At 44.0% G+C, this 26413-nt stretch overlaps 1 protein-coding gene across 1 annotated transcript in view; it reads left to right on the forward strand.

Moving 5' to 3' along the window:
* nbeab (neurobeachin b) overlaps nucleotides 1–26413 on the forward strand; it is a 157394-nt gene that overhangs the window by 126034 nt on the left and 4947 nt on the right. The window contains exons 44-54 of the mRNA XM_088301559.1: nucleotides 7001–7141; nucleotides 8798–8917; nucleotides 13041–13193; nucleotides 15424–15591; nucleotides 21084–21173; nucleotides 22000–22177; nucleotides 23038–23109; nucleotides 23193–23348; nucleotides 23801–23971; nucleotides 25646–25747; nucleotides 26044–26240. Coding sequence (XP_088157685.1) covers nucleotides 7001–7141; nucleotides 8798–8917; nucleotides 13041–13193; nucleotides 15424–15591; nucleotides 21084–21173; nucleotides 22000–22177; nucleotides 23038–23109; nucleotides 23193–23348; nucleotides 23801–23971; nucleotides 25646–25747; nucleotides 26044–26240 — 1548 coding nt within the window. The remainder of the gene's footprint in view (nucleotides 1–7000; nucleotides 7142–8797; nucleotides 8918–13040; nucleotides 13194–15423; nucleotides 15592–21083; nucleotides 21174–21999; nucleotides 22178–23037; nucleotides 23110–23192; nucleotides 23349–23800; nucleotides 23972–25645; nucleotides 25748–26043; nucleotides 26241–26413) is intronic.

Genomic DNA, 26413 nt, shown 5'->3' on the forward strand with positions numbered 1-26413 from the left:
GAACGCAATGACCAGAAATGATCTGCAAATGTGCAGGATTGCAGCAGCGCATCTTCAAGTGAAGGATATGATGTTGTAGTAATTGTTGTTTTTTTTTTTTTTTTTGCCATTTTTGAGTCATGACACCCTGAGAGTGAAAGTTCAACACTTTCAAAAAAAATTTTTTTTCTGTTTGTTTTGTTCTGCGGCGCGACTGAAAAGCGCCAAAGACAGCGGATCATTCTAGCGCAAACTTTGGCCCGCTTCACTCGTTTCACACCTCCCTTCGTCTCTCGCTCTCTCGCAATGTCGAGCTCACTGACCTGGAAATAGTCACATTCCTGACTCACATCTCTTTACTGACTCACTTTGTCACGTTGATCTTCAGCAGTTTTTTTTTTTTTTTTGGAATGAAATTCTGGTTCATGTGCATAATAAATAACACGAGGCAATGCACTTGGAGTTCAGGGAAACTACAAATAAATTGTATTAGCATCAAAATTGTAAGGGAAACGTGTGGTGAGTAATAAATCGTCAAATAAAGTAGAGATATGTAAAAGTGCTTTTTAAGCACGAGAACAAATGATGTTGCGTGCCTCAACTTACAAGTTTACAATACGCTTGCGTGAAGTCTAAAACAAAAAGGCTGCACCTCCGTCCGTCCGTCCGTCTGTACCTGGCCGCAGGCAGACAGTTATGTATTGTAATGTATTCCGGTGACATCCTCCCATGCTGTTTACAGGCCTGAGCTGCCTTCATTAGCGTGAGTTCACAGGCCCGCAGCACTTGACGGTTGTCCTTGGAGCCCCGCGTTCGCCACCCCCCCCCCCCCCCCCCACCTGCAAGTTCACCGACGCTCTCTCCATAATGGATGACATACTGTAGAGCTCGTACACGACTCGGCTACGTTCAGCACATCCGGGAGCGTTTTTGGAAATGGCTGGAAAGGCGACTTTTTGATATCGGTTCAGTTGCCTCATCTTCTGGTGGCGTGAGTGTAAATGGGGACATTGCCGGCGTGGTTAACTATTTGATATGAAAAAAAAAATATTTTGAAGATTAGATGAATGCTTTGCAATGTCACATATGCATTGCATTTATTTTTTCCGCTCTTTTCCAGTTGACACTCACAATCTCTCTTTCACTCACTCACAATTTGGAGCATTCAGCGAAGCTAATGTGCATCTTTTTGAAACGTGGGTCGAAACCCAACATGCGGAAAACCCATCCGAGTACGTGTCGATTTTTTTTTTTTTCTTTTGCATCAAAATAATGACAAAGCTCAGTAAAAGTTGACTGAAACGATCCGATCTCATGCAAATGAGCACCAGCTCAGCCCGCCCACTCTAATGCGGCGAATTAGGCTTTGGTTACCCTGACAACAGGGGCAGTGCAGGGTTGTTTGCGAGGTGGCATTGGCCCTGTGTAGATATTATATGATAGGGTTCAATGTTTTTTTTTTTTCATATTTAGTGTCCTGTCATGATGTCAGCTTTTACTGAAATATTATTTCTGTATAATTACTGTTATTTGCATATTTTATTTTTTACAGTATAAAATCTAACTGAACATTTAACATTTTGTTGACGGATTTAACCCGACGTGCAAAAAATAAAAATAAATAAATCAATCAAAAGATCAACCATGATTGATCATTTTAAGGGAATACAACTAAAAAAGGTCATATTTATTGTTTTAAAAAAAAGCTAGATTGTGTTGATTTTATGGTATTGAGTGAATTTAGGGATACAAATTATGCTCATCAATTTAGTGAAGTGGATGGATGTTGGACTCACCAGACTTTTTTTTTAAAAGCCATCAAAATGTGAATTTCCACAATATTTGAATATTTGCATCGAAACAAATAAAAGTCCTCATTTTGTTTCCGTTTTTGGGGGGGCTTCAATGCAAATTAGCATAACCGGATATTCGTGAGTTGCATCTTCAGTGCCGCTAACGCCCGCGTGCGCCTCTTCCTTTCCCACACAGCACAAGCGCATTAACGTCTCATTGGTCACGTGCGGCTTGACGGACGCCATTGTTTTAACGTCCGCGCTTAACCGCTGCTCACCTGCTCGCCGACAATTACCTGCCGCTTGGCTACTCAGTCGGCTGTGAAAGGCGCCGCCCGCAGGCCCGAGCGCCGCATATTTGGATGTCAGGTCTTGGATTGTAATGATTATTTCCTGACGATTTGACAAGCGGCTGACAGATGAGGAGAAAGCAGATGTTCCTCGTTGCTGTTCAATCATTTGATGGGAGCTTTTTTTTTTTCACGTCATGAAGCCAAAACATGAAATTGAGCTTTGGGTGCCCACTTCATACTTGAAGTTTGTCACGTGTGCTTCGTGTGAGTGCCTCGTTGTTTAAAGTCACACGCAAAACGGACATTTGTGATACGTCATGCGAGTGCTCATCTCATCAGTTCGTCCTCATTATGAATCGTAATTAACGTAACTACGGGAAATAGTTTGAAAAGGTTCATGTCACTTTAGCGGAACATGCACATGTGCAATGTACTGTATGTCTCATGATTGAAAATGATTACCTACGCCTCTTGTCAGTTATTATTATTATTATTACATACACTGAAAAAAAGTTGTTGAATTTTCTAAATTTTTCTTGATCAAGTGGTTGCACGGAATAAAATCATACGGATCCAGATCATTTTTTTTCAGTCGATTAAACATCCAAATAAAAAAAAAATCAGAATCCAGTTGAGTTTATTTTGTGCATCCACTTGACAAAAAAAAAAAAAAACTACAGTACTTTACTTTTTTGTCATGTATGTGGTCACCATTTTATTTTGCGGACTATAAGGCGCTTCTTTTTTCCTTGATTTTGAACCATGCGGCTAATACATGGGTGCGGCTTTTTTGTGGATTTTTCTTTCACCAGTAGGGGGCACTCTATAGTTCAGTAAACACATTAAATAAATCGCAATTTTTTTTTTTTTTCCTTGGGTCTGTTCTGTTTTAATGAGCAAAATTGTTGCTGTGTTAAAAGGCACTGTTTAAAGAAACTGTTTGTGAACCTTTGTGTGCCTTCACCGTACAAAATTGTTCTGTAGGTGCAGTAAACAACTCTTTTTTTTCAACACAAAAAAAACGCGGCTTCTAGCCTGGTGCGGCTTGTATGTTGTTATTTCTTTTTCCAGAAAGAATTGGTGCGTCTTATATGAGGGTGCACCTTATAGTCTGGAAAATATGGTAATTGGCCGTCTGGAGAATAAAATTATTAACGTACATTTAAATAAAATAATGCATTGTGGTCGGCCGAATAGGTCATGTATGGTTTTTTTTTCTGTCAATTTATTTGTTCTGGGGGGGTTTTCGGGTCATTTGAGGTGCTTTGCTGCTAACTGTGAATATTCCGAATTTTTCCCAGCCAATCAGAGAGTGTCATGTGACACAGTGAGAGCTTGTCATCTTGTGAACAACTCCCCCAACCTTTCCCAAAGGCATTTCTTTTTTTTTTTAAAGTTCTTACTCTGCGGTTTGTGGAGCACATCTGCTTTGTTTTGAGCGGCCGCCTCTCTGATTGCATGCGACCGCGGCTGCGTTGCCTTCCGACAAGGCGAGCGCAAAAGACTCTGACGTGTCCCGACGTCGCAACGCGCTGCAGCGTAATTCCTTGTGAAATATAAAGTGCACCCGCCCACGCGGGACGGATTGTCTTCTCGAACTGGAACATGCGGATGTCCCAGCTGAAGTTTGGGTTTATTTTATTTGTTTGTAGTTCAGCAAGTTGCGTTTCTGAGTTCAGATTGGTCTTGTTTTGATCTTGATGCTTTGTGAAGTTATGAGAAAAAAAAAGCGACAAGCGTGCTATGCGACATTAAGAGGAAGTGGTGATCACATTTGGGTATGACAGGACTGAAGACATGAATGCGCATACTCTAAGAAATTAGGCGCCCTCTAAAGGCCAAAATGTGTAACTGCAATAATGCCACTCGGTTTTCCTTTAAACGCTGCATCGTGCGATCCAAGTTGAAGGCGTGCGAGGGACCCTTCGCTCAACTTTAATTGAATTTGACTTTTCGGCGGCGTCTAAAGATGACTGTTTATTTTCTTTTTCCTACACAATGTGTAGGAGCCTCTCGGTTCACTTCACACGCCATCGGGACCAGGACCAGGACCAACACTGCGCGATTGAGACGTGCCAAGCCAGGTTTCCTCGGCAAACACGTCGCGTACTTTCGGGCTTCATTTCAAAGCCGGCCACGCTCACTTGAGTTGCTTTTCACATGGTTCCATTTAGGCGGCATTTTCCTGGTCGGGAAGCCACAGCGGAGAGTTTAGTCATCGCTTGAGTGCTGTTGACTTTGGAGGGACAGAAGGATTTCAATGGGGGGAGATTTTAGACAATGTTTTTTGTAAAGTTTGATTTGGTCTTTGTCGTTGCAGAGAGTGGAGACGTAGACGGCTTTGCTAGCTTGTAGCATTAGCCACAGATTGGTTGGCTGCTATATGCTCGTAATCCAACAATTAGATGCTGTCCGTTTAGCATTCCGAGGTGGCTGTAAGTCACAGATCGTTGGCGCACTCTTGCAATGTAAGACTTCCAGCCGTTTATGTCCAAGTCAAGACGAGCCTTTTGTAGATTTTAGCCGAGCAAGTCCCAAGTCCTAAAAGTGGCGACTCAAGTCGGACTCATGTGACTCGTGACCAATGGTAGTCAGGCGTGGTGAGAGTACACCCTCCTCCCCTTTTTTTTTTTTTGCATCATTCTTCCTTCAACGCAAGGAAATGCTTGAAAATGCTTCCAGAATGTCATCAATTGTCAGCTTTAATCTGTTTTGTTTTAACGTTTGCGGCGAGCCGGGTGCGTGTAGCACTGCCGACCGCAGCCGTCGTCAAGCATCTGTCAGGTGAACGTTCCCCAAATATGACAGCAAGCCCCCGACAAAAATAACTCCGCCCCCGCTCACTTTCCTGGACAGCAAAATCAAAGTGTTTCCCCTCACGCCGGTCCTGAAATCAAACTGAATACGTCTCTTTATTGTGTTTTGGGAGACGTTATGGAAAGGAAGAAAAAAATGGGATCATTTGAACGGTTTCATTTTTTGTGGTTTTCGTCTAAGAGGGCAGTGGCATGAAATTGGAGTCAGGAGTATAGTACATTTCGTTTGGGTTTCAAAACAGGGTGAGGATTGCAAATTTGTGTTTGCTTTTCAAGACAGCACCTAAGTTTCAAACAAAGGGTAGGGTTTTAAGTTACGGCCAAATTTATCTTTCAAACCGGAGATTAAAGTTCTGAGTTAGCACTAAAATCGGGTTAACACCTGGGTCCGGGTTCCTAATTTGGGTTTAAGGCCTTCATTAAGGTTTCATACAAGGGTTAAGGCTGCAAGGTAGGGTTTCAAGTAGGGATGTTTAATACTACTTTTTTTTTTTCAGACCAATACCCGTATGAGTATGTACTCTTTGATACAAAGTAACGATACCGCTCGTACTTTTAATTTAATTTGACACCATGGCAACAAATTGTGAACAAAGACTTTTCTTTCTGACGATCACGCCGATATGCCAAACTGACACAGTATAGCGATAACTACTGCTGAGGAGGACTTTTTTTCTTCAAGTTTCGGTGACTGGTATCAGCAGCCACCATGAGTACCCTATACCTTTCAATAAGGCACGATACCGATACTTGTTATCGATACTCAAACATCCCTAGTTTCAAGTCCGATTAGGGTTTCAAGTCAGGGTCTCAAATGATATTTTTGAACCTGAGTATGGTTCCAAACACCCGAGTGTTTGGATTTGAAATGAGGGTAAGGGTTCGAATTAGCCCAACTTTCGAATTAGTGACCACAACTTTTTTTTTTGTTGTTGTTGTTTTTTTTAACGGTGTGTGAGACGCCTTACGGCCCGCTCCGCGCTCCAGCTGGGCCCGAGACGAGTCACATGCGGGCCTATTATCACCTCGTAAATCCGCGCGGATCTCAATAAACTTCTCCTTGGCTGCCCCGCCAGATGTAACTCGGGACCCAAACGGCTTCATTTGCTCGCGTCGCAGCTCGCCGGCAAGAAAGCTGCCATTGATTAGCCGCCCCGCCCCTCACCGCCCGTCATCCTTCACTGTGACTGACTGGGTCATGGCGAGTGTATTAATATTGACCGCCGGCGTGCCTCTCGGGCTTTGGTATTGGCAGACTTGATTGAAAAGGCAGAGAAAGCAATTTATCGGCGGCTAAGCGAATGCTTAATGGGAGCCATTCCGTGGCCTTAAGAAGGCGCCGATGGAGGAGCACAAGCAAAGGGCAAAAGACGCCCTTTCGTGTATCAGATTCAAGATGAAGGATGGGCTGATACCAGGCATCGGTATCGGGCCGATACTGGCCTTGATTTGAGTTATCAGGTACTCGTGGATGCTGCCGATACCAGCTACCGATACTTAAGGTTAAAAAAAAAACACTTGTAGAAAGTCCTCCTTGGCAGTAGTTGGCGCTAGACTGTGTCAGATTGGCACATTTATAAGTCATTTTGCGTCAGCAAGAAATCTTTTGTTCATAATTTGGTTTCAAGCCCATGTTAAGATTCCAACCAATGTTTAGGAAGTCAAGTTAGAATTTAAAGCCAAGGTTTGAGTTTTAAATTTGGGTTTCAAGCTATGGTTAGGATTTCAAAATGGGTTTTAAGATGGGAGTTAAGGTCTCGTGTTAAGGTTTAAAGACCGGCTAAATGTTTCAAAATGAAGTCTTCAGAGAGAGTTTTAGGTTTTAAACAGATATTGTTTGTTAAGGTTATGCACTGAAATCATCCCAGTGAAGGTTTCAGACGAAGGTTAGGGTTTTAAATGCCTTAAGCAAAGTTAAAGGTCCCTAATTTGAGTATTAAAAATTGGCCCGGGTTCAACCAAGTTTTGAAATTAGGCCTCTGCCCAATTGTCGTACGGTGTTCCACAAGGTTCAATTTCGGGCCCCCTGCCGTTTTTTCATTGGCACAGTTGATTTTGCTTTTTGGTGTTAGCCTCAGCTGATATCTTTGTTGTTGTGTTTGTTGGGTTGCGCCCACAGCCCGTCGGCGCCCTCAACCCCAAGCGCGCCGCCTTCTTCGCCGAGCGCTTCGAGTCGTGGGCCGATGACCAAACGCCGGCGTGCCACTACCGACGCTACTGCTCCACGGCCGCCTCCGCGCTGCATTGGCTCATCAGGATGGTGAGTACGGAAGCAAAGGCCGGGGAAACGTCTGGACAGTTTCTGGCAAACCTGAGATATTGTTTATAATATTGTCCACATCTTTAATATTATTAGCATTCGTAATTTGTAATCATTACAAAACATTTTCCAACATTAAAGTGACCTTGAAGAAAAATCAATAACTTTTCATTTTAAAAAATAAATCCATCCATCCAAAACATATTTCCCCTACTATATTTGAGTTCCATATTTAATTTTGTAATATCCTGGTTTATTCTTGTGAGTTACCATCAATTCCTGTTAATTCAAGTTTGAAAATTCGAATGGTGAGCGATAGCAAAAAAAAACAAAACAAAAAAAAACAAAACAAAAAAAAAAAGAAAAAAACGTGCCTCCCCCTCTCAACATCCTCTCTCCCCGTTCTGCACTTAGCATCGTCACCTGTCAGGCCCGATGACGCTGTTACGTCTCCATTGGCGGGCGGCACTCCCCCGAAAAAAAAACACATTTCACAGGCCAGTAAAGCGGCATATGTGCGCTAAATAAAGAGTGGCTGGGTAATGATTTGCTGAGGGCGGGAGGAAGTTGGGGGGGGGGGGGGGGGGGGGGGTGACAGGTTTATGCGTTTCAGGCTTGCCGACGTGTCCATCACGCTTACTCTGGTCCTCGTTTACTGGAGGAAGACGAGGAGGAGGAGGCACAAGTTGTTTGTCCAAGTCCGAGTGCTGAAACCCCCCCATCATTAGTAGGAAGGGGCTGCTGATCAACTGACTCTTCCCCTGACAGTGCCTAGATTGGCCTCTGCGGGTTTGCTCCCACAATTCCTTGCTTCCCGATGCCCACCGACGCCGTGCCAGAAAAAAAAAACCTCATTTGAGCCAATTATCATCAACGCTCGTTGTACTCGGCCAGAAAGCTCGTTAATTTCCCCCTGCGGGAAAAACTGATCTGCACGCTGAGTTTTGAAACGCAGGTTATAAGGTTTGAAATCAGGGTTTGGAGCCAAGGTTAGCGATTTAAATGAGTTTGGAGCCAGGTGAGGTGTTTCAAACAAAAAAGTCAGAGTTTCACATTAAATCAAATTTGGGTCAGCGTTTTAAATGAAATTTTTGAAAGTAAATTTTACGCTTGCAAGCAAGAGTTAGGGTTTCAAATTAAGGTTTCAGGTCAGTGTTTGCATGCAAACAAGGGTTGGAGTTTCAAATAAGAATTTAAAGCAAAGTTTAGGGCGTCAAATTAGGGTTTTAAAGAAATCTTAAGCTTTCAAATTGAGTCTTGGAGACAAGGTTAGGATTCCTGACCAGTGTGAGTGTATCCAATTCAAATGAGGTTTAAAAATTAATGCTGGGTTCCAAAAATGGGTTAGGGCTTCAAATTACGGTTTCAAGAGTGGTTTTGAATTTACTGTCGTAAAGCCAATTTTAAGGTTTCGAGCAGAGGGTAGCGTTTTCACAATCGGGTTTCAAGTATGGGTTTGGGTTTGAAGCCAGGGTAGGGTTTCTAATGAATTGCCCCCCCCCCACCTATCTTGAGGAGTGCTTAATGTAAGTGTCATACACAAATATACCAGAAAAAAAAATTTAAAAGGCGTTAACAAACTGTTTATTGCAATTTTTTTGTGTGTGGGCGTGTCTCAATGCGCTTGTGTGTGTTTTTGTTTTTGTTTTTCGCCAGGAGCCGTTCACCAGCTTGTTTCTCAGCGCCAACAATGACACGTTTGACCACCCGGACCGCACCTTTTCCTCCATCGCCCGCTCGTGGAGGGACTGTCAGCGGGACACCTCCGACGTCAACGTGAGTCCTCTTGGGGAAAAAAAAGAAAAAGAAAAAAAAAATGGAGTGGGCGTGGCCATGACAGGGAGGACCAATTGTCACCTTGCTTCCCCATTCCAGGCTTTTTTCTTCTTTTTATCAACTTCATTTTGGGTTTTGCGTTTTGCTGTACATTAGTGCAGAAGAAGAAAGGCCAATGAGGCGTTTGAGAATTGGAGTTTACAGTCTTAGTTTTTATTACACAATACTTAGTGACATATTTTTTAAATCTTGCACTCTTGCACTCAACAAGGACTTCAGATGTATAAAAAAAACTAAAACTGATGCTAAAACTAATAAGCACTAAACTAAAGCTGCATTTCTGAAACTATACAAACTAATAAAAACTAACAAACCAACTTTGAAAACAAAAACAAAAAATCTTGCTGAATTAAAAAAAAAAAAAGTCATGGTTTCAAATTAGGGCTTCAAGCAAAGATTAGGGCTTCAACTGTGCTTAGCTTTTTTAACTGAAAACCGTGGTTTGGGTTTCAAGCCTATGTGAGGCTTTCAAATTTGGGACTGAATACAAGGTGTCGGTTTCAAACAAAGTTTCGGGTTTCAAATTAGTGCCAGTTGCAGGGTTAGGGTTTCAAGCAGGAATTTTGGTTTTAAATTATGGTTTGGAAACAATATTACGTTTTTTAAATTAAGACTTTCACGCCACGGTGAGAGTGTCGAGATAGTGTTTAAATAGGGCGTCCATTTAGGGTTTCGAGACAAGGTTAGGGTTTCAAAAGAATGCTCGAGGCCATGCTTAGGGTTTGTAATTTAGATTTTAAATTTAGGTTTCAAAGAAACGGTTTCAAATTGGTGTCACGGCGCCGTCACGTTTTCAAAGAGGGGTTACTGTTTTGAATTGGGTTTGACGACGAGGGTAAGGTTTCAAATTACGGTGTGGAAACAATGTTTGTGTTTCAAATTAGGGTTTCAGGCCTGGATTAGGGTTTCATAAAGAGATTTTTTTTTTTTTAAAAAGGCATGTGGCTTTTTAATTCAGGTTTCAAGGCAGGTTTAGCAGATCTCCAAGTGGCCATCTTGCTTGGTGCTACCGCGCTTCTTAGAAGGTGCAGGTGTACCTAATATTTTGGCCAGCGGGCGCCTATCTGGCTGCACACTCCAGCAGCGCGCCAACACATTCCATTAATTATAAATGCCGTGTTCAAACAGAGAAACCTTCACACATGAATCCCTCAACGCTGGAAAAAAAAAATCCACAATATCATCAGCTCGAAAGACCCAAAAAAAAGACGATACTATCTCAGGCGCTTAAACAAAGAGCCAAAGCCCGTGTGGAAGAAAAAAGAAAGCGCTGAAGCCTGCTGATTTGCCTCCATTTTGCCTGAGCGTCGAGCACGCACGCTCGCAGCTCAGCGCCGCTCAGCGGGAGTAGACGCTGACCTCAAAGTGTCATCCATTTCCAGCGCAGCCTGGTAGCGGGCGCTCTGGCCGCCGGCAATTAATAAAGCATTAATGACAAGTGCCGCTTCAAATGCACTCCTTCTCCATGTCGGGACAGCGGTCGTCCTCGCTCGCTCGCTGCCAGCCCGCCAGTCACGCGGCACCCTGTTAACAAATAGCGTACTGCACAACAGCGCTCCATTTGCCATGCGTGCCACGTTGTTGCCGTTCAACGTCGGCTCGCTCTCGACTCCGGCTTCCGTCGCCATCTCATGTCCGACACAATTCTGCTTTTGCAAAGATATCAATCATTTTGTTTCCATTTAGAATGCAATGCAGCATATTGAGATGAGTGAAAATGAGCAATGGGCGAGTGCCGATACACCCATAGCGGCAGCATCGAGTAAATCTTACGCGAATCAAAATCGGCATCACAATTGGTTGTCATTGTGCTCAATTCATTTTTAGAAATCAAACGAGTAGACGCGTTGGGACTTGGTCACTAAAAGAGTCTGGTATCGGATCGGTATCGATTTGAAAGATTGTGGTATTGAACATCCGAAATTAGAAATGGTTCTTAGCATGATGAACCACATTTGACAAACATTGTAATGTTTAAACAAACATTTTGAACTTCATTTCTATCTTGTGTAAATATTTTTTTTTTCACATTTTTTGGGGATAATTAGAGAACATTCTTCTTTCAAGTAGGTGTCATTTTTTTTTTCCAATTTTTTTTACAATGTACCACCACTGCAATATTAAACATTTGCCTAATCCGGATCAGATCCAGATTTGACAGCAGTGTGAACAGTACATTGGAAATTCAATCGAACACCATCTGAGGACATTTGATGCGCCTGTGCAGCTAAAAGAAGCCGAAGCGAAATGGCTTCAAGGGTTGAAAAAAAAAAAAATTACACGGTGTGTTATCTTTTCGAATGTCAATATTCTTTTTTGGATTTGTTTTGATTTCCTTCTCATATTGCCACTGTTCCTAATGAATCGCGCACACCAACAGAAGGTGGTGCCGCCTGGCAGCCGTCAAGACTTGAGCCGAGAGTCAGGCGGCGGGTCAAAGGTCATATGAGGTCCAGTAGACAGAGGTGGCCATGTAGCTGCCTGATTGAAAAAAAAAAAAAAAAAGCCTCCTGTTTTTCCCGAGGTCTCACCTTCATTAACCTGCAGCAGTAATGACGAGCACGAGAGCGAGCCGCCTCGTCCCCGCCATCGTCAGGTGACCTCTGTGACCTCTCAGGGCAGACGGAAACAACAGTCATTAACGCGCAATCTCTGCCCACACAAGCAGAGGTCGGGAGGTAAGAGGCACGTCGTAGCCAAGATGAACAGACTCCCTTGAAATGACTTTTGAAATAAGATTAGGGTTTTAAGCCTGGAGTTGGGTTTCAAGTTTCAAATTTAAATCAAAACATGATGGGGATTTGAAATGAGGGTTTTCAGACACGGTTAACGTTTTAAGTACGGATTTCAATTAGGAGGTTTGAATTCAGGTTTCAAGCCTGCATTTGGCTCTCCAAATGGCGTCAGGGTTTCTAATTTAGTCTTTCAAAGCAAGGTTAGGGTTTTAAATAATATTTTTTTTTAAAATTGGAGTTAATATTCCAAATTAGGGTTTCAAGCCTGGATTTGAATTTTAAACTGTGGTTTCAAACCTGGCCAAGACAAGGCTTGAGTTTCAAACAAGGATTACGTTTTCAAATTCAAATGAAGGTTTCAAGCCTTTATCTGAGCGGACAATTTGCAGAGGCACGCGAGATCCTGTAGAGATTTTGCAACTTGTCTCCGTTAGCTTTGCCTTTTCTTTTGTCACGCACACACATTCCCGGTGTGCAGTCGCCTCATTGCGTCGACATTTGGCTCGCCGTCTCACGGTTGCCCTCGACCGCAGACGGGAAATACCGGTCGCACCTTTTCTTAAAGGGACGGTAGCTCATTTTGAGAGCTTGTCAATCAATCACGTCGTCGTCTTTGCATGCGCAGAATTCCTGCAGCTGTTGCCCGCTTCCTCCACTGTCACATCCAACAATAATGACTCACTTCCACTTCAATTTAACACGCTAACACTTCAGTGTGTCATAATAAGCGTGAAGAAGAAAAGAAAAAAGAAAACATCACCTCTCACTTTTCACACCCCGCTGTTTGCCGTGTTTGTGTTACCTTTCACCTTCCTCTCGCTGGGGCTTCTTCTGCTTTTTCTCCCACTTCAGCTTTTTTTTTTTCTTCTACTTCTTCTTCTATTTTCTGTTCGGCTACATTGGTTTGTCGGGCACAGCAAATATGTTTGGGTGTCACTTTGACGCGCAGCATAATTATCCAAAAGTGGCCAAAATGAAAAACTCGCAATTAGAAATTTGTGTTGAAAATCAACATTTTGAATTGTTTGATTAATATTTTCATGTAGGAATGGGGACACGTTGACTTATAGCATTTATTATTATTATTATTATTATTATTATCATAAACGAGTGCATGCTATTATAATCGACTTTATTTGAGTTAGTTAGTATTTTTCTAAATAACAGTGTGGGAACTGAGTAATAGAGTAGATTTCTAAAAAAAAATAAGTGTAAAAAATTAAATTAACCAATTTTATTTCAATAATTTCGTGTCTTAGTAATAAGTCTAAAAAAATAAAATAAATAAATGTCAGAAGAGACAAAATGTGTCCTGGTCCGACCGACAGGAGCTCATCCCGGAGTTCTTCTACCTGCCGGAGATGTTGGTCAACGCTAACGGCTACCATCTGGGAATGCGTGAGGACCACGTCATGGTGGGCGACGTGGACTTGCCGGCCTGGGCCAAGACCCCCGAAGACTTTGTGAGGATCAACAGAATGGTGAGGATCAGACAGATTCTTTGCAGAGATATTCATTTCAATATTTCTTTCTTCTTACTTATTCTCAGAATTTTTCTGCATGTGCCCCAATCCAATTTGCCCAAATTGCCTTTTGATTAACTGCGGCAGGATTTCGAGGTGGTCCGCGCATGCGTCCATTTTGATTGGCTTCCTTCCACCAAATTTTCATTCTGCCGGGCGGAACTTCAAGGGCGCACCCGTTTTACGCCCGAACGGCTAGCGTGTCTCAGAGTGGTCTTACAAATTGGCAAGCAGCCGCACAAAAACCAGAATACATCCGCATTTCCGTATGCGGCGTCTTCAAAATTACTGCCTTAAAAGTCAACTGCTATCGACTCCAGCTCGACTGAGATGCTAATGAGCAACTCACCTCAACTTTATTCGTTGAGCACTTTAAAAACAACCAATCTCTGAACTACAAAATGTAACTGGAGCAAGTTATGGGAGGCCTGAATTGGAGTTCCGCGCTCCCTCGTACAAAATCCAGTTTGGAGGTGAGCAGCAGCATTTTGGAGCAACTGGAAACGCTTGATGGAGGACTGGCTGACTCCAAAATAAAGTGATCCAGCCGAGATGTGCCCGTTTCAAAGTGCTGTCGTGGAAGAAGAATCTTGACTTCATGAAAATGAAAGCGGATGGATGGATTTTCCATCCTTTCTGCCAGCCTTTTTGGAGTTTTTCTTTTTTAGAAGCTGGCTGGCAAAATACGGCCAGAACACGCTTGACCTTTTCTGTCTGAGTGACACAGCCGAGCGGCTCTCACCGAGGTGACCTTTCTGTAGTCAGCCGATCCGCAGGCGATGGAAACGGACGCTTGAATTCCACAACATGCGCTGAACGCAATCACCATTTTCTCTCTGCCGCCATTTTTTATTTTTTTTTTGGGGTCGTCTTTTGTTCTAGTCTGCAGCTCTCTCGCCTTCTTTATGATTTCATTTGGCTCTGCGCCCCCACCTTCCTCTCTTTCCCTCCCTCGCTTCCTCCCACTTTCCATCTTTGCATGTGCCACTTCCAATTGTGGTGACATGCCCTGTGGCAAACTGTGCCTGCGTGAGGGTGTGTGTGTGTGTGTGTGTGTGTGTTCGTGCGTGTGTGTGCGCGCAGCCTTTGTTGCTAATGGCTGTTTTTCCTTGCTCTCCGTAGCGCTTCCGCCAACAGTCGTATTGTGCGACGTACAGTAGCATTCATCAGCCTGCCGGCCCGCCGTCTTATCGGCGCTCTCTGCTTACACACACACACACAATAAAAGACACGGCGGAGAAATACGCCCTCGCAGGTCGTTTATCAGACTCGTTTTACTCTAAATTGGATGCCGGTTAGCATCGGAGGCATTTGTCTCCCCAAAATGATGAGTTGGTGGTTTTAAGTGGGCAGAGAAACGCGAGATGGTACACGAGGCCGAGCACTGCACGACACATTACGGTGGGGATATTGCTTCGATTATTCACTTTAATAATCCGTAATCTGACACTCGCAGTTTCGAACATGAGCTACGCAATCTGCTGAATCCAATGTGATGCGCTGATGAGATAGAACACACAATTCTGATTTATTTTTTCTTCTCAGTGAGTAAAAACCTAAAGTGCTTAATATAGTCCAAAATTTCTATTGATTTTTTTTTAATTAATTTTGAAATATTTCTAAATGAATACAGTCCTTTTTAACCTTTTTTCAAATATATGACCTTATTTTCTCAGCAAATCTTTTTTTGCTTATATATCATGTGCATACTTCCAATTTTTTTCTCTTTCATTTTGTGAGGGTATTTCAAAAATCGAATTTTCTTTATTTTTCTTTGCAAATGAAAATCTTGAAATTGTGCATATATATTTAAAATGTTTCCCTTTTTTTCACCTCTTTGTTAGGGCAGCAGCACATGAATCTGAATGACAAAAATCAGGACAATAGAAGAAAGATTTTTTTTCTCTGGTGCTGATCCAAAATTTGACTTGGGTTAACCTTGGCGGAGGTTGGAACACCACCAAATGCCGTCAGGTTAATTCTGTATTTCCTGCATCCGTTTTATCGACTCTCATTCGATGGGTGTACCTAATGTTTTGTCCCGCAGGTTTTGCTGTTGCTGCAAGGTCCCGTGAGGTCATCTGCACGTCCGAGTGCTTCCGAATACGAACGGACATCGTGTGTCATCTCTTTGTGTGTGCGTGCGTGCGCCGCTCATCTCTAATTGGCCCCTGTGCTCGTCGGGCAGGCGCTGGAGAGCGAGTTTGTGTCGTGTCAGCTGCATCAGTGGATTGACCTCGTTTTCGGCTACAAGCAGCGCGGCCCCGAGGCGGTGCGCGCCCTCAACGTCTTTCACCACCTGACCTACGAGGGCGCCGTCAGCCTGGACGCCATTGCGGATCCGTTGACCAGAGAGGTAAACACGGACAGTACACACACACGCACGCGCGCACTCGCACACAGCAATGTTATTAAAGTTAACGAAATGCAACACAAGCCCAAAAATGGATTAAATAACTAATTTAATTTCCTAAAAAAAACTGGCAAATTTATTCTCACTGGCATTAATTAAAATCTTACAAAAATGTCTGGTCATGCTGAGCCACCACCATACAAAAAGCCGTTTATTACATCACGAAAGCAAACGACGTCGTCTTTCCAAACTCATTCTTGAAGCCTCACCCTGCAGCTGCCACAGAACGCTGACGGAGTTTTGCAACACTTCTCAGAAATAAATTGCATTCAAGAGTGGCAATATATTTGTTGTCGAGCTGTTTTCAAACCTTTTAATAAATTAATATTGCGTAAAAATAACAGACAAAGTGAGAATGGACCATTCGTATCGATTAGTGCAGAAAAAAATTAATAATTTGACCGTTTTTGGACATTTTTTACTGAAAGTATGAAATACTAAAGGAAAAAAATTAAATAAAAAAAAAAACAACTAAAGTCTAAACTATCTCTAATGAAAAATCCAGTTTACCACGTTTGTGAAATTCCCTTATTCTACGTAACGGTACAAGGGCTCCCTCTGGAGGTCCACGTAAGAATCACCAAATTAAACGTTCAAACTGGGCAGTGTGTCACTGTGCTTTAAAAAAAAATCAATTTGTTCTATCTGGTTCAGTTGTCTTTCACTTTTTTTGCATTGCATCTTTAAAAACGTGAGGTGATGACTTTGTGACCGATGAACTGCAAATACACGAGGGATTGCCGTACTGGTCTCCACGGTGACCGACATAACTTCCTGTTCTGGCACGCGCTGGTCTCGTCGCATAATTTGCCTTTGTGAACCACCAAACAACGAGCCGTCGTCATCCGACGCTTCTTCAGTTGATTTTTTTTTTTTAGGCCTCCACTTTGGACGGCCGTGATCAATGAGAGCGCGAGTGATCCTGTGATCAATGGGCAGAGGTCAGGCCGTCAATAGCCGAGCGGGTGCATCTCCTTGTTCTCGACACATTAATTGAATATCTATGAGCTGCGGCGTGCCACTTGTGAATAGCTTAATTGCGGCCACGGCGGCAGCTGCCGTGCATTGTGGGACTTTTCCGGGACGACTCTCTTTTCCTGTGATATCCGCCATCTGCTGTCTGCAAAACAAGTCATTTATATACTGTCACTTCCAGCCGCGCTTTTATTTATCAAGTGACCGTTATGCAAATGGCCCGCGCCAAGATTTGCTTGATCCAAGCACCATCTTTTTATTTTATTTTATTTTTTTTGGGGGGGGGGATTCTTATCCTGTGTAGCTGCCAATTGCGTGTCTAATTGTGGAGAGATCACCTAATTGCGACCGGTCTATTTGAATTCTTTTTAAGACCAATTAAGAATTGCGTTTCCCACTCTAGAAGCGTGCCCCTTGCAGACGAAAAGAAAATGAGTTTGTGTTCGCTCATCGAATATACAAGACTATGATTTTTAGGCGCGTGGATTATTTTCTTTCCATGTGAAATAACATGGTCACATGCGGACGTCATTAAAAATGATTTCGGTGCACATTTATGAGCAAATAAATGATACATGTCAACATTTTGTGAAATGGGTGTTTTTAACAACACAAACAAGAGAATGTGAATATCCTACAATAAAAAAGGAGAGTGGAGAAGGGGCAGTAAAACAGGCCAAAATTCCAACGTCAGTGAGTGAGGCATGACAAGAGACAGAGCGTGACTTGAACCAAAATGAAAAAGTGGACAAGATTTCATTTGAGGTAGCCGCTCTAATTTTGGCAGGTGGGATAACCAAAATAGAGAATACGCTAAAACATGCTGACTTGGTTTTTGCTTTTGGTGTAGGAATTCTACAAGATTTGTTTTAGAAATGTTTCAAAACTATTTAAATAGAAAAAATGTTTCAAGCAACACTTTTTTTTCCATGTATTACATTTTCCTTATTTGATTTTATTATGGTGGAAATGTTGCATAGAAATTGAGTTTTTTGTTTCAAACTAATTTTGTCATTACACAATATATTTTAGCTGTGATTTTAAAGAGCTAAGCACTACCGCCTTCACTATTATTTAACATATTTTTTTCAGGTGCGATACATTTTAATTCCTAAAAAAAAAAAACGAAGTTAGCCAACACGCACACCATAATTGGTTTATAGGTTGTTGAATGAATGTTTTTTTTTTTTTTCATATTTTCCCCAAGCCAAATTTGTACGAATCATTTCTCTACCAATTACAATGCATTTTTCATTTTGGAAAAAAGGTCTTCAAAATTATAAAAAAAAAGTATTTCCGTGTGATGATTCACTTTCCCGCCTTTGCAACCTGTGAGAAGGCCTGATTTTGAAAGGCGCCGTCGAAATGTCGCGTGAGGACCTGCTGCAATGTCGGAAAAGGTGATATTGATTCATCCGTGGCCCGCTGACAGCTGACGAATTGCATCAACGCCGTTAGTCACCACGGCGTCGCCATGTCAGGAAATCCGAGTGTCGGGTGGGGGGGGGCCCCCTGCTGGAGGGGGCACGTCTCGGCCTGACAGCTTCCCCCCCCAAAAAAAATAAAAATGACAGCTCGGCCACGGATGGGGCGGGCGAATTAATCATTAGCGAGACTTTATTTTTATTTCTTGGCCCTCACGCTGGCGTTTCTCATCATCATCAAACTTGAATGCCAAACTCCGCCCATTTTTGAAGGCGTTTCAATTTAGCAATACCCATCGGTCGGTCGAGGGTGTGGTGTATTTGGTTTCCCAATCTTTATGCCGCCAAAACCTTGGCCTTGCTTACGTCGTATTCGTGGGCGTGTGCGCATCTTCGCCGTCATTCTTTGCGGCGTGTTGTCAGCTTCAGGTGTCGTGACGCATGGCGATCCCGCACTGCTTAGCGGGTCAAGCAGAGGGCGAGTCCTCGTTCTGTCTGACAGACTTGACGTTGTTGTCTTGTGTTGTGTTACGGCATCGCATGCGAGAGCACTTCAGTCCTGCTTGTGAAACTCAGCTCCATGCTCCGCAAAAAATAAATGACATGCCGTATTTATGGGTCCTTGTTGTATAATTTCATCATTATCATTAAAGTCAATTATTTTTTTGTTATATGAGTTGTTTCAATCCAAACGCTAATAATAGTTTTTAAGAAAAAAAAAATATTTTAAACGGACACTTTTTAACGCTAAAATGTATTTCCTGTCGTGTCGCAAATTGAGTTTTACATTTTCTGAAGATGCTATTTATATTTTTTGCTTAATTTTCTTTTTCCATGAAAAATACTTCTCGATGTCTTCAGAGTTCCTTTTTTTGTTTGTTGTGCATTTGATCCGTCCTCTCAAGCTGCCACTGTTGAGATCTTCATTATGTTGTTTTTTTGTCTATATATTGTCCGATAAACGCCGGTCTGACACGTTGCGTCGTGTTGTCATAACTCAATCAAGCAAATGTGTTTCGTTTCATGTTTGCGTGGAAAATAACGAGCCACATTACAACACTTTGTCGCCGTTCATGAAAAGTGAACATAGCACAAAATAAAAGGTTTCCAAAAATACAAAGCAATCATGCGAATCGTTTAACTGTATCTTTCTTTATTTGCCCAAACGTGCTCAGCAACAACTCGCGTGAAACTTTTCAGTTCAGCGCGACAGTGTGGACGATAACATTGTGCCAGATTGGAAGTGACTGCAGGGCTAGCGGAAGTAGTTGTGGGGGGGTGGGGGGGGGGGTGATCGTTACTCGCAGGTGGCCTGTCCTCATCCAGAAGCACCTCGAAACATCCCGTGCATGTGCTGCCCATTGGCTGCGTGTGATTTTAAGCCGTGTGTACAGCCCCCTTCCAAAAGGAGGGCTGGCTCGAAACCGCCCCCCCTAACCCCCCCCACTCCACCGACGTCTCCGTGATGGAGAAGCAGGCGCCAGTCGGTCCATCAACATCAGTGACAGCCACGCAAATGTTGTTGCGTGTCGCCTCCAACGAGGATCGGATGTTTTCATTCGCGAAGGATGACACTAAATATAACCTCGAAAGTTGACACGAACCACACCGGAGTTATAAAAGTTTGGGATTTTAGTGACTTTTGATTTTCATTGTTTAAAAGCAGTTATTTTGGGGTTTCTGAAAAATTTGGTTAATTTTTGGGGAAAATGCTTTGTTTTCATTGCTCTTGGTTTTAGTATTAGTTTTAGTTTTTTTAATATATATATATGAAGTATTTGTTGACTGCATTTACGTAATGCCCTGCAACATTCAAAACAAAGTGTTGTGTTTGGCAGTACAGTTCTCAAACAAGTGACAATACTGAAATAGAAAGATGAAAAAAATGTTTTTCAAGGCTTTGTTACATTTTTTTACGATAGCAAACCTCTCGGGGACGACTCCTATTGCGAAAAAGTAATTCAGGCGCTCCCTAATTTCTTTTCATAATTGCCTTTAATCATAATAATTTAATCTGTACATATACCACAGATTAAGATCCCCAAATATTTTTAAATAATTCATAGCTGTTTTACAACATTACCCTTAAAAATAACAAAGTCACACGGAAGCACACGCTCTGTAACTTCCAAATCTGACCACTGTCGGGGTCTTAAAAGGTGTTAGCTTAGCGTCATATAGCATTCCAATATTGTTTCCTCTGGTTTTATAATTGATTATGATATTCATCATTTGCAAAATTTACTCATTTTCATAAGACATTCTTTCTTCAATGTGGTCCCCCACATCCCTCAAAAAAAATTTTTTTTTTTAAAAATCAGGTTCAGGATTGCTGTTGTGTTGCATTGGCTTCGTTGTTTCAGTCCGACGTTAGTATTGGTCAGCCTGGTGGAGGTTTTGTGCTTCAACGTGCGTGCATTCTTCCAAACAGACAAATATTCCGTCGCATGTGAAGCATCCGCCTTAGATCCAGCGCTCATGTCCTTTTGCCTGCCTCTCCACATTAGTGCGTGTAAACAAGTTGCGCTTGTGTGCGCGCACGCAAGCACGCACGCACGCGCCCTGTCCTTTGTCTTCCGCACAATAGCATGAAACAGCGCAGCGGCCGGCCGGCCGGCCAGCTCGGCTCGGATGTCACTCCAGGTTAGCGTTTGCGCAAGCGGGGGCCTCTTGCGCCTGCAAATGGGAATCGTTAAGCCAAGCATGTTAATAGGAAAAGGCCGAACACTTGGATGACTCTGCAGGGTGAGGCGGGTGAGGACGACGAAAGGGGGGGGGGGGGTGGGGGCGAGGCGGGGCGAACTCGGGAGCGCACCCCGCTCGCCTGACTCCACACCCCCCCACCCCCCCACCTCACCCCGCCCCCCCTCCGCACCGTGAGGCAAGGCTGAGTTGGGAATTGCTTGCATTGTCAAGTAGCGCATTGACCCATCACTTTGACGCATATCCACTGTGACAGCAGCCCTCTCTCTCTCTCTCTCTTTCTTTCTTTCTCTCTCTCTCTCTCCATTTCATCTCTCGCTTTCCCACCCGTAGGCCACGGAGGCGCAGATCCGGAGCGTTGGACAGACGCCATCTCACTTGCTCATCGAGCCACATCCTCCACGCAGCTCCGCCATGCACCTGGTGAGAGCAGAGAGCATGCTGGGAGAAAAACAAAAAAACATTGCTGAACTATTTAAAGGAGATGTTGTGCTTTTTCCAACCTCACAATTTAATTCATTCAATAACGTGTGACATGCTTTTGTTGGATCACGTCAAGAATGAAGAATGATTGCATAGTTTGCATCAAGGGTGGTCAAAGTATGGCCTGGGGGCTTAAATTTGTTGCATCATTTTTTACCCCAAATTTTCCATTTTCTATTGACAAATTGTAAATTAAAAAAAAATGTTGGTAAACATTTGTTTAAGTAGCACAAATTTTCCACTTGTGTACTACATCCGTGCCTGTGTGAAATGAAACACCCAAGTAAATATTTTGTGAGCTGCCTATTTCTGAAAATGCATCTGTGAGCTGATTTTGCCGTATTGTGATGTCACAGCTCTGCTAATTAACATAATCACGCCCCCGTTGCGAGTTTATTCATCCATTAGTTGTCAAAATGCGATATTATGTTCAACACCCAAAGGTAAGCAGAGCTGCAATTTTAACTGCTGATTTCCTGGTACGTCCAACAATGCTCAGTCACGATTTTCACTTTGAGGGGTGACGACATTTGTGTCTGCTGCATGCACCACACGCACAGATCTGCTTTGCTAAATTCTACAACTTGAGAATGAAGTGCCGCTATCACGAGGGAAAATGGAGTCAAATCTTTTTGGGCCTATTTTATTTTATTCAAATTTGACACACTGAGGAGGAGCTATGCTCTGGTTGTCACGGTGACAATGCCAGTCCAAGACACCCGAGTTCTGTTTTAATGTGTCCCCTTACACGTTCCTCCTTTCACAGAGTCCTCTGATGTTCAAGGACCAGCTGCAGCAGGACGTCATCATGGTGCTGAAGTTCCCGTCCAACTCGCCGGTGACACACGTGGCCGCCAACACGCTGCCGCACCTCGCCGTGCCGGCAGTGGTCACCGTCACGTGCAGCCGCCTCTTCGCCGTCAACCGATGGCACAACACGGTCGGTGAGTGGCGGGCGCGCCCATAAAAACGTCACCTGGCCCGGCGCCTCCCGACCAGGTGAAGAGTGTTTCCACATGTTGCCTCTCGCCGGCGTGTGAACCGCGGTGCTCCCCTGCCCCCGCCCACCTCCGGGTCAGGGGGCCAACACAAATGCTTGCTTGGAAATCTGGCCGCGGCACGCCGCACATTCTCCTCACACTTCCCGGCTGTCAGAGTGGAAAACACGGCAAGAGGGAATCTAGCGTCCTAATGAGGGAAGCTGCCGACCACAAACCGCCGTTTTGGGCTCTGACGACAACACGCATTTATTTTATTCCTGCCTGGAATTATTCACGATGCATTCAGGAAATTTAAAAAAGAATGGACAACGTTTAAACACAAAAAGTGTGTCAAAACATTTGAAAGTAAAGAATTAAAAGTTGCTTTCTAAAATTGCTGGAGGAAATAAAATCATTTCAAAATGTTTGGAAGACCTTAATTAAAAGGTATGAGAAGAAAAAGGAGTTTTTAACCTGGATTTAAAAGCATTTCCACTCCAGGCTTACAGCATAACAGCGACATGCTGCATCACCATTTTTGCTTTGAAATCTGAGCTCCACTAATTTCATTTAAAAAAAAAAGATGTGCTGATCTTCGAAACCTCCAGCATTTTTATTCAATCAGCATTTTGTTCAGGTATGAAACTAAACTGGACCCGAAGCCTCCATTTTGAAGAATTGTTGACTATTTTGTGAGCCACTTGAGTTCACTGCCGCCACGTAGCGCTTGCATCTCAAATGTTTGCTCTCAAGTCAAAGCGAACGTTTGCTTGTTGACTTCCCGCCATTCAAATGCTTTTTTTTTTTTCTTCTTTTTGTTTCAGGCCTCCGAGGAGCACCCGGTTACTCACTGGAGCAGGCTCATCATCTCCCCATCGAAATGGACCCTCTGATCGGTGAGTTCTTCTCATTCTTCCACTCGTTGGTGCGGCCGCTTGTAAGCTTTTGTGTTGACGCGTGTCCTCCTTTGCCGCCGCAGCCAACAGCGCTGCGAGCAACAAGCGTCAGATCACAGATTTAGTGGACCAGAGCATCCAGATCAGCACGCAGTGCTTCGTGGTGACAGCTGACAACCGCTACATCCTGGTGTGCGGCTTCTGGGACAAGAGCTTCCGCGTGTACTCCTCGGAGACAGGTGAGCGCCAGAGCGGGAGCGCAAAAAGGTGGGCGCGCTCGTGCGTGGGTGACAATGTCAATACTTGGACGGGCCGTTCTGTTGTAAAACGGTCCGTTCATGAGGCGCGGGGGGGGGCAGAGAGCCGTGAAAACCGATGGGCACGTGACCCTTTTTTGCCGGTCAGTCATAAAAATGTATTTTTTATTTTATTTAAAGCTCGTTAGCTGCTTAATTTTCTCTTCAAATTATGGTCTTATTTGTCTCCTTCTTCTTCGTCTCATTTTTCTTCTTCTTTCTTCTCCACGAACGAGTCCAGTGTGTCTTTTGTTTTAGTCAACTTCTCTGCATCTCGCGTAGAACAACATTTCACTCACCTTGTCGCATGTTAATTTTTTTTTTTTAATTTGTAACGTGATTGTGATGATAGTTTGCAGTCCGCGACACGCCCACCGCGTTTGTGTCCCAAGCAGGAAAGCTGACCCAGATCGTGTTCGGCCACTGGGACGTGGTGACGTGTGTGGCGCGCTCCGAGTCGTACATCGGAGGCGACTGCTACATCGTGTCGGGTTCGCGAGACGCCACTCTTCTTCTGTGGTACTGGAGCGGCAGGCACCACATCATCGGCGACAACCCCGCCAACAGTAAGTGCTTTTGTGTGTTTTTTTGTTTTTCACACTTTGCATGCGCAAGTCCCGATTTGATGAAGTTGACAGAAGCGGCGACGGCTAATTAAGAATTTCGGCTCGGCTGAGTCCAATTAGCCGGGGAGAACTTGTGTTGGTTTGCATCGGGGAAAAGAGAATTCCCCTGCTGCTCGCCAAGCATCCTCAACACTCTGAATGTCTTTTTCAACGATGAAACGTACACGTGCACGACGGGCCCTTTTTTTTTCTTTTTTTCGTTCTTCAAAATCAAGACATCTTGAATCCATTTATTTTCAGGGGGAATTTTGTAAAAGAAGTGAAGTCAATGCTTTTAAGGTTATGCTTTTTTTTCTAGGCTTTTTACAGTCCGGATTTGAAGTTTTAACAACCAGATAACCGATTACGATCCAATCAGAAGGTGAACCAAACTATTGAAGCAACTTGTTTCAGCAGAGCTGGATAACCAACCCAGGAGCTTCATTTAGTGAGGTCAAGCAAGAAATCTGTTTTGCTGCCATCTAGTGGTTCAAATAGGGAATTACAAGCGTTTTTTTTTGTTTTGTTTTTTTTGACGGGGCGTTATAATTAGTGATGGGAAAATGAAGCTTCAAATTTGCTTCATGAACCAGTTGTTGTATTTTTGAGTCCTCTAGATGGCGCTGTTGGATTAAATAAAGGGATTAAAAAATGGGAAGTCAGCCCAATGTTGAATCGAGAGCGCCATCTACAGGAGTCCTAAAATATGACAACTGGTTTATGACGCAGATTTGAAGCTTCATTTTCCCATCACTGGTGTTAATTTCTGGTGTCAATTTTCACTTTTCACTCCTACTGTCCAATATGTCAAGTTAAGCCAAAGAAAAAGCCAAACCCTCAAATGTAGTTAAACATTTGTCGCCTGCTGTGTGGAGGTCATGTTAATAAAGAAAGGTGTGTCCGATCATTAAAATGGGGACTCTGATTCAATCAGCCCCCCCACCTGAGGCCACCGCCGAGCGGGCGGGCGGGCGACTTGCGCTCGTCCCGAGGGTGAAGGCGACTGAAGCGGCCAGATTGAATCTTTTGTCGGGCAGGTGAGCGGCTGCAGCTCCCTCGTTACCTCCCCAGAGGCTTCGTGTGACACTTGTCCTCGTCAAAGCCCACCCAACCCGACAAGCCCCTCGCCCCCCCCCCTCCCCCCCCCTCCCCACCATCATCCTCAGAGCAGCTGCCGGCACTGACAGCGCCGCTCAGGCTCCCGCGTGGTCTCCGTGGGGCCGCATCCATCACTGGACCGCCGCCACTGTGGAGGCCATACGACCAACGGGGGGAGGCAGGTGCGCTTTGGGGGTCTGCGATTGTCACTCGGACGTGTGACTGATGGGATTAGCACCAAATAGTAGCATTAGCTCGTCTTTATTCACTTTATCAGAGAACTCATCATCCGATTTCGAGAGAAGAGATTTCACCTGGCTATGCCCGATTTTTGGTGATCATGTACGTGTTTTTTTGTGAAAGGTTTTGAATGGTCTGGGTTTACTGCCTGTTGGTGAAACGCCGCACTGTTCTGCTGAACGCCACTTGGGGGCGCACTTTAGCCTCCTCAGCTGTGATGGCTCAGACGGATGGCGTCATGGGGTTCTTTCTTTGACATGATATTCATTTGAGCTTCGTCTGTGTGCCCTGTTGTAGGCGACTACCCGGCGCCGCGAGCTGTCCTCACAGGCCATGACCAGGAAGTGGCGTGCGTGGCGGTCTGCGCAGAACTGGGGCTGGTCATCAGCGGGGCCAAAGGTCAGCCAGCCGACGTAGCAAACAAACTGACTAATTGGTTTCCAACGAGGGTTCAGATGGGTGGAGTCACGTGACTCGACGCGCTGTAGCCGTCTTAAAGGGGCATGAACATTGCCGCAGACGGAAAAGACTTTTCTTTTCCTTTTTTTTTTTTAAACCCAGAATTTACCGACACGGACAAAATGATGTCGGTCGTTGAAATCAATTTCGGTAAATGTAAATTTTTCGGTTTATTGCCCAGCCCTCGTCTCAAGGCACGGGCAGTGTGCACACGAGCGCTGTGTGTGTGTTGGCAGACGGGCCGTGCCTGGTGCACACCATCACCGGCGACCTGCTGCGGGCGCTGGAGGGTCCCGAGAGTTGGCGGCGGCCGCGGCTGATGACGGTGTCCAGCGAGGGCCACTGCATCGTCTACTACGAGCGCGGGCGCTTCTGCAACTTCAGCGTCAACGGCAAACTGCTGGCCAGCATGGAGCTCCGCGACAGCACCAGGGTCAGGCAGATACTCGTAAACGGGCTGCTTTTTGTTTTTTTATTGAGTTTATTTTTTTTAGTTTTAGCGTTATTATTCAGTTCGGCTACATTTTATGATGATTGTTCACTGTGTTTTGATGTTATTCTTCTGTTGTATATGTTTTTTTATTATTATTTTGCAAAGCACATTGT

This window comes from Idiotropiscis lumnitzeri, chromosome 7 (assembly GCF_059441095.1).
Source record: "Idiotropiscis lumnitzeri isolate Australia: NSW breed Sydney's pygmy pipehorse chromosome 7, RoL_Ilum_1.0, whole genome shotgun sequence".
Classification (NCBI taxonomy): Eukaryota; Metazoa; Chordata; class Actinopteri; order Syngnathiformes; family Syngnathidae; genus Idiotropiscis; species Idiotropiscis lumnitzeri.